We start from the raw sequence: 8383 nt of genomic DNA, 5'->3' as shown, positions 1-8383 counted from the left end.
TGGTCACCACTGTGTGACACAGGTGTTCAGACGGTGTCATGAAAGGAAAATAAAAACTTGGGACCCCAGTTCACTCTGCCAGAAGGAAAACAAATGAAGCCAAAAGCTGAGTCATGCAGGAAGCTGCCTTTCCTTTTGCTCCTCAGCAGAGAGCTACAGGGAAAAGGTTAAAATCTCCTCAGGTAGCAGCTCTGCGTTCACCTTATCTTGGGTGACGCGCGGATTTACTGAGCACAGGACCACACGATGCATCTAAGCACAAGACCATACGATAGGTAACTGACGATTCCTGTCTGCTCCTTTTCCCTTGCAGCCTGTGGATTCCGTAAGACCACATCCTCCCCGTCCCCTCCAGCCCGCTTCTCCCCTTTCAACAGTGAAGCCCTTGAAATCGCCCTTGAAGAAAGGCACAGACCACAGACTGCCTCTGTGATCCTATCGTTTTGTTCTTTCAGGCATGTCCTCAACTTTGGCAAAATAAACTTCTAAGTCGACTGAGATCTGTCTCACATACTTTTTGGTTTACAGTGTCAACTAGACAAGGCAGGTTCATGGTTTTGTTTTTTTTTTTTTTTTCCTATTTAGGTTTCTTTTTATACCTGTAGCGCCAGTACATGTTTCTATGTGAAAATCTTTCTGTTTGAACTTCACAGCTCTCACTTGCTAAGTCAGGCTAAAACCATTCTAGGGGCTGGGAGAAGCAATGTGGTATAGAGGAACTTGTGTTCCCACCAACAGAATTCACAAGCTAAAGTCCAGACCCCCAGTAACTCAGACTGTGGTTGTATTTGGAGACAGGATCTTTAAAAGGTAATTAAGTTAACATGAGGTCATTAGCATGGGCCCTAAAACAGTATAACCAGTGTTCTACTAAGAAGAGGAAATGAGGACTCGGAAAGGCACAAGGGAAGACCAAGTGAGGACCCAGGAGGAGGACAGCATCCACCAGCCACGGAGAGAGGCCTCCGGAGAAACCAGCCCTGCCGACACCTTCACCTTGGACTTCTGCTTCCAAAACAGTGAGGAAGTGTTTTTGTTACGTAAGCACTGGGTCTGCAGTACTTTGTTCTGGCAGCCCTTGCCGATTCATACAGAATGCTATTTCTCCTTCTATGACCAAGTCATTCCCAAGAAAAACCCGCTTTTTGAGACAAAAGCCTTTTCAAGGGACAAAGTCCAGGGCCTGTTCACCAGCAGGAGTGGGCCTAATCACACCCACGCTGCCCCAAGTCTCCACACTTCATGCTTTTTATTACTGAAACACCACATGCCTTTTCGATTGAGTGAAAAGCTGTTCCTGATTTATACTTTATAAATTCAGATTTTCACGTTGGAGTTTATTTATGGTGATACTCACCTATGCTCAGGCTTACAAAACTCCTCTCCAAATGTCTTTTCTTGGGTCCAGGGATGCTGTGTTGCATGCTGAGTTGGTCAGCAGTTGGATGAGGTTCTCCTGGTAAATGTGGGCAGCCTCCAGGGTTAGAGGAAGCAGGGACTCTATTCACCCTCCCCCATCACCTCCCTACAAGATAGTCACGGTGAAAGCATGTCTCATCCTAAGTGCTGCCAAATGGACACTTACAAGCTGTCCCCAGAGTCGTCATGTAATCTGTCTCTCTAAGTTTTAGAGGGGCCCACACTCACTCCTTGGGCCTCCAGACAGGCACTGGCATGAGTTCTCTCCATGGCCTGAGCCCTGGCCTGGAAGCTAACCTGAAATGTATTCATTGGTACTGGTCTTTTGGAAGACTTTATAAAAGGAAAGCAAATAAAGGATCTTGGATGCTTATTTCCATTCAAGTGGATCACGGGGCTGTCCAGTACACTTTCTCCAGCCACGGATGCTGGGCCAGACAGCAAGGTCCTGGGGACCACCTTTCATAGAAAAGATCCAGCCTCAGTTGCCAATGCCCTTCCCAGGGAGTCTTAGGAGGGTGGGCAGGGAGCAGAGGGTGAGCTCCTCCACCAGCTTAGAGTCAAGGAGAAGAAAAGCCACTTTGTTTTTTTGTTTTGTTTCGTTTTGTTTTGAGACAGAGTCCCGCTGTGTCGCCCAGGCTGGAGTGCAGTGCCCGGATCTCAGCTCGCTGCAAGTTCCGCCTCCTGGGTTTACGCCATTCTCCTGCCTCAGCCTCCTGAGTAGCTGGGACTACAGGCGCCCGCCACGTTGCCCGGCTAGTTTTTTGTATTTTTTAGTAGAGACGGGGATTCACCGTGTTAGCCAGGATGGTCTTGATCTCCTGACCTCGTGATCCGCCCGTCTCGGCCTCCCAAAGTGCTGGGATTACAGGCTTGAGCCACCGCACCCGGCCCCACTTTGTTTTTTTATTTTGACATGGAGTCTCGCTGTAGTGCAGTGGCACGATCTTGGCTCACTGCAAACTCCACCTCCCAGATCCAAGCGATTCTCCTGCCTCAACCTTCTGAGTAGCTGGGATTACAGGTGCCCACCACCACGCCTGGCTAATTTTTGTATTACTTTTAGTAGAGATGGGGTTTCACCATGTTGGCCAGGCTGCTCTCGAACTACTGACCTCAAGTCATCCTCCTACCTCAGCCTCCCAAAGGGCTGGGATTAAAGGCCTGAACCACGGTGCCCAGCCAAAAGGCCACTTTTAAAACTGCCCAGCCCCACTTCCAACTCTGCAGTCACCAAATAGATTATTTTACTAAAAGAGATTATTTTACTGTTAACAATTTCTTATACTTCAGGTCCTTAAAAGGCACAGTGAAGAGCAATCATGAAACAGACCCCATGAAGCACTGTCACACTAAATTCCCATGAGGAGAAACACACTACACATGTATGTGATTCAGGATAAGTTGTATTTGGTGCCAGAATTTTAAAGAGCACTATTTTGACACTAAAATGTATTCTTCTCTGTATTAATGGCCTACATCTTCAGGGTTTTCAAGGTTTTCTAAGAGTTTCCTCTTTGGAAAGAAGAAATCTGAAAGTCCTATCATGCCGTTCCTCCTGGTGTCTCTAAATTGGAAACAGATAAAGATGCTTATAAGTAATTTCTCATCGTATACTTAGTAACATTTTTATAAAACGCAATATAATTTAAAAGGTCTACTTTGGCCGGGTGCAGTGGCTCACGCCTGTAATCCCAGCGCTTTGGGAGGCCGAGGTAGGCAGATCATGAGGTCAGGAGATTGAGAACATCCTGGCTAACACGGTGAAACTCCGTCTCTACTAAAAATACAAAAAATTAGCCGGGCGTGGTGACGGGCGCCTGTAGTCCCAGCTACTTGGGAGGCTGAGGCAGGAGAATGGCGTGAACCTGGGAGGTGGAGCTTGCAGTGAGCCAAGATTGTGACACTGCACTCCAGCCTGAGTGACAGAGCAAGACCCCCTCAAAAAAAAAAAAAAAAAAAAAAAAAAGGTCTACTTTAAAAACCTATTTATGGTTGCTCATCAGTAATTCTTGTCTCCAAAAATAAAGCATTCTATTTTCTTGTGTAAAATGTACCAAAACGTATAATAAATGTACCTTTATTTCTAGGTGAAAAGATGGGTACTATACGCATAGGTTTTTCTTTTTTCTTGACTGGCGGTCTCAGGAAAGTGGTGGGAGAAGGGGCTGCTGCACAGGGTCCCAGTTCTTTGGAGGCTGGGGACATGGACTTGGAATGAGATGGGACCACCCGTGTCCCAGGCGCCTCCATCAGGTGGAGTAGCCGGGTCAGAGAGCACAAGAGAAGAGAAGAGGTGAGCAGATAGGGCAGGAAAAGGGGCCCGGCATGATCCGGATGGCGGTGCAGAAGCAGAGGCTGTGGGCATCAGGAGGAGAGCTGGGGACAAAGTGCCGGGTCATCCGTGTGACTGCAGACACCAGCCAGGACGGTGTCAAGAATAAGGTGGAGAGAAGGGACAGCTTGGGAGCTGCCATATTCCATGAGGACAGGAGGGTTGGAGTGACAGTGGATGACAGAGGAAAGAGGAAAAAGGGGGACCATGGAGTCCAGAGGCTCAGCCCATGGTGGGTATCCCAGAGGGGATGTTAGTTTGAAGAAAGGAGAGGAAACGGTGTGGAAGGGACAAGGAGATGAGGAGGGCTGGGACAGGTGGGGCAGGGCGCAGGATGCAGGTTACACTGGGGCAGGAAGGGAGGCGAAGGCTGGCGGATCATAGAGTACCAGCTCCTGGTGCCGCAGCCTGCATCCTAGGTGGCACCATGGCTGGTTAGAAAGGGTGGGAGGAGAGGACAAGAGTCTGGGTGTGATGACAGGCCAGGAGGCTTCTCAGGAGGCTGAGGCAAGCAAGGGTATGTGCTGTGCCAGAAGGCGGCCCTGTCCCTGGCTTACTGTCCTCTCCGCACTTAGCATGACCTGCTGTCTTAAAATCTGCTTGTCTGATGTCTGTCTGCTTCACGGGGCAAAACTCCAGGGGTCAGGGCATGACCTGCTCATTGCCTTCATCCCTGGCACCCGCGCCAGTGCCCGGCACAGAGCAGGTGCTCAGTAAACTGTACTGTGGGCAATTCGAGATGAGAGGTGTGGGGCTCAGGGGCAACCCACAACCAGCACTTGGGGGGCAGTGGTCCCAAGGGGAAGTGTGGGAAGACCTCAGGGGCTCCAACTCCCTTGGGGCTGGAGCCTGGAGGAGCTGGGCCCTTTCCTGCCCTTGCACCTTGAAGGCCCTTTCTTCTGTTAACCAGGCTTACTCTGCAGCACCACAGCTCCCTGGGCCCTGCCCTTCGGTTGTCACCACCGCCTCCGCACACCCCACCGGCCCCGGGCTGCTTTCTCTGCCTCCCCATAGGTAGTGCAGGGTGCAGAGTCAGCATCCGATGGTGGTTTAAGGAATGAACAGATGAGAACTTCCGCAGGACCCAAGAGTTTTGTTCCTTTTTACTCTGCATCTTGTCTTTAAAGGGAGGATTCATTCATCCTGTTAAAAAATGTTGCAGGTGATCAGAACACTGGACAATATATTCAAATGTCAGCTCCAAGTCATGCTGCAGAGCAGAACCACCCTTAAGGCAGCCTGGTGCAAATACAATACACCATGCAATGTGTCAGGGTCATATAGCAAGTTCGTCGGAGTGAGAATTGCGTGACTTATGTCAGTGACATCCTCAAGTTTCTGCAAATGATCCTGTGTCCGTGGCACTACCATCAGGCAGTCCACCAGCAGTAATCCATGTCTACATTTCATTGTGGAGAAATGAATTCTATCTCACTTTTTAAATTATTATTATTATTTGAGATGGAGTTTCAATCTTGTTGCCCAGGCTGAAGTGCAATGACACAATCTTGGTTCACTGCAACCTCTGCCCCCAGGGCTCAAAAGATTCTCTTGCCTCAGCCTCCTGAGTAGCTGGGATTACAGGCACCCACAACCACACCTGGCTAATTTTTTGGTTTTTTTAGTAGAGATGGAGTTTTGCCATGATGGCCAGGCTAGTCTCAAACTCCTGATCTCAAGTGATCCACCCGCCTCAGCCTCCCAAAATGCTGGGATTACAGGCATGAGCCACCGTGCCCAGCCTCTATCTCGCTTTTTAACATGCTACAATTTAATACCACCTGACATGCTGTACATAGGAATCAGGATAGATTTGGGATAAACGAGTCTTAATGAAAGGATACATTCTCTCCCTCTGAAGTCTAAAGAAACCTGAGCCTCAGCGCACATGGGTGGGAGCCACGGGAGAGGGAGAGGTCGGCTCCCTTCTGAGGTGCTGCCTGCTTTCGCTGATGGCCTTTGATCTGCAGCTCCACTTACGCACAATCTGAATACTGTCAGGTGTGCCTAAACCTTGTGCCAAACACGGGATTTGCTGGGACAAAGTGATTGCAGACCAGGGACGTGATATTGTGAAATATATATTTGGTCTTCAACCCCGCCTCCTGGCATACAACTCCTAAAATCTGTGGAATCTCCAAAGTGAGTTCTTTCTTCACGCTCATGATTGGCTGACGGCTCACATAGCTTCAGGATGGGGTTGGTCACCGGAGAACCCAAGGCAGGATTAGGGGGGCGGGACTTGCAGCCCAGCCAACCTTGGAGGTGGGGAGAGGGGCTGATGGCTTAGGTAACCACTAATGGCCTTCAAGGTTTAATCAATCATGAAGCTTCCAGAAAAAACAAACAAACAAACAAACAAAAAAACCCTAAAAGGACAGGGCTTAGAAAGTTTCCCGGTAGCTAAACACATCGAGACCAACAGGAAGGCCAACAGGAGCTCATTCGCGGGCAGGGAGGGGACGTACCCCAACTCCATGGGGGCACAAGCCGCCATGCTCCAGACCCTTCCAGACCTCTGTGTCTGTCTTCCTCTGACTGTTGGTAGCCTTTAAAATATCCTTTAATAAACTAGTAAACATGAGTGTTTCCCTGAGTTCTGTGAGCCATTCTAGCGAATTAATTGACCCGAGGAGGGGTTGTGGGAACCCTGATTGATAGCCAGTCAGTCAGAAGCACAGGCAAAATAACCTGGGGCTTGCAACTAGCATCAGAAATGCGGCTGGGTGGGGGCAGTCTCGGGGACGGAGCCCTCAACCTGTGGGATCTCACACTATCTCCAGGTAGACAGGAGCAGAGCTGGTGTCTGCTGCAGGACTGCTTGCTTGCTTTTTGGTGAGGAAGAACCTCCACACATTTGGTCATAGCAGTCTTCTGTGTTGATTCTTGTTGTGATGTGAGAGCAAAGGAAAAACTGAGTTTTTCCCTTCAAGGGGGAAGTGAAACAGGAAATTCTCCCATCGTCAACATACCTGAATCCTAGAGAGTATGCATACTTACATATTTTCCTTTAGAGAGGCAAGGTAGGATTCCGTCTCCGAGGGAGACACGTCTGAGTCTAATTTGGCCAAGTAGCGGTAGACATAGGAAAACGTCTTGAAGGGGATGCGAGCGGGCCCGCCCTCCGGATCGTCCGTGAGGATCTCACACAGGTGCTTCAGCGCAGTGTTCAAGGACTAGGAGCACCACAGCCAAGTGAGGAGAAAAACAGTTACTCCTGGCATCACTCACATTGAAAACGGGCACCAGCAGAATCAACACTCTAGCATATTTGACAGAAATTCTCCAAAAAGTGCGCTCTCCATCTGAACTGAGAACTAGGGGAATGTACAATTGCCATAATGAAAAATCAAAAGGAAAGGTTTGAATGGAGTGCAATTGACCAGGAAAGAATTCTGATTCACAGATCTTATTTTCTATTCAAATAGAAATGACTGTTACAGACAAAAGGAAGCATCAATGTCTTTAAAACCAACTTCCTAAGCTAATGCAGAACTGTGCAGCCGCCCAGCTGGGCCCAGAGACACACCCGGGGATGTGCCCAGGGGCTGAATACACTCTGCCACCAGCCAGAGGTGCTGCCTGCAGAGGGCAGGGCTGGCAGCCAACGGCCTGCATGCCTACAAGGAGGCCCTGGGTGTCTGCTGATGCCCACCAGGCAGAAGGGAGGGCTCTGTCCCGGCTCCATCCCTGTTCACACAGAAGGCTCTGGGCTCTGTCTTAGCCCCGGGACAACACCTGGACTTCCTCCCTGCAAACCATTCATCTCCCTCACACTCTTCCAAACTGCTGGGCTCATCTCAGACAGCAGCCCACCCTCCGCTTTCAGAGGAAAGGCCCATCCTCTGCGCAACCTTCCTGCCTCCACACGGCAGACGCTTTCAGCACCTGCCTTCCCAGCCACGGCCCTGGTTGGGGCAGCTAACAGGCCAAGGTCATCTTCATAAGACCAGAGCCTTCGTGGTGCTGGAGCTGCAGGGCTTGGGCACCACGGCCCCCCGGGGCCAGCCCATGGCCTCCCACCTCCAACTTGTTCAGTTCATCCTTGTTGAAAAAACAGGAGCTGTTTGTGTGTGTGTTTGTTTGAAGGAGGTGGGGGAAACCTTGTAACATAAGATTACTATCTTTTCAAAAGAAAATACATAGCCCAGGTCTCCTTTTCTCCTTCTGCACCAAGACATCATGACCTGCAGCCTTCAACACCCTGGCCAGGGTAAGCTGAGGGGCAGGTGTCCAAATTCCGCAGCTGGCCTACGGGACCCTCCCCTCAGTCCCCACCTCGAGTCCCTTCTGTGAAGCCCGTCCTTGCCAGAGTGGCCATCTCGTACCTGCCTGGATGGTCACGCTGCCTACTGATGAAGGTGAGCTCACATGGGTGGCTGCTTAAATGTACCCCCCTCGCCAACACACACACATGGCAACAGCCCTTCATTCCCTCCACATTTGCCAAGTGCCTGTTACACACCAGGATGTAGCAGTGAACAGATGACTAACCCCTGCTCAGGTGGAGATCACAGGTGAGTGGGAAAGCCACAACACCTGGATTCTAGGGTGCTCTGGAAGGGGGCATGCCTGGAGCAGCAGGCAGGCAGTGCCGGGATGGAGGGTGACATTTTCTTTTTTTTTTTT

The 8383-nt window shown here is 50.1% G+C and overlaps 1 protein-coding gene across 2 annotated transcripts in view; it reads right to left on the bottom strand.

Annotated features, from left to right (window-relative positions):
• Window positions 1–2807: 2807 nt before the first annotated feature.
• ROPN1L (rhophilin associated tail protein 1-like) overlaps window positions 2808–8383 on the bottom strand; it is a 25019-nt gene continuing 19443 nt past the window's right edge. For both annotated transcript variants that reach the window (XM_011940980.1, XM_011940979.1), the window contains 2 exons: window positions 6755–6930; window positions 2808–2986 (listed from right to left, as the gene is read on the bottom strand). In XM_011940980.1, coding sequence (XP_011796370.1) covers window positions 2887–2986; window positions 6755–6930 — 276 coding nt within the window. In that variant the 3' untranslated portion in view covers window positions 2808–2886. The remainder of the gene's footprint in view (window positions 2987–6754; window positions 6931–8383) is intronic.

This window comes from Colobus angolensis, unplaced genomic scaffold, assembly GCF_000951035.1.
Source record: "Colobus angolensis palliatus isolate OR3802 unplaced genomic scaffold, Cang.pa_1.0 Scaffold196, whole genome shotgun sequence".
Classification (NCBI taxonomy): Eukaryota; Metazoa; Chordata; class Mammalia; order Primates; family Cercopithecidae; genus Colobus; species Colobus angolensis.
Note: the sequence above shows the minus strand (reverse complement) of the source record. Positions and strands in the feature narration are given on the sequence as shown.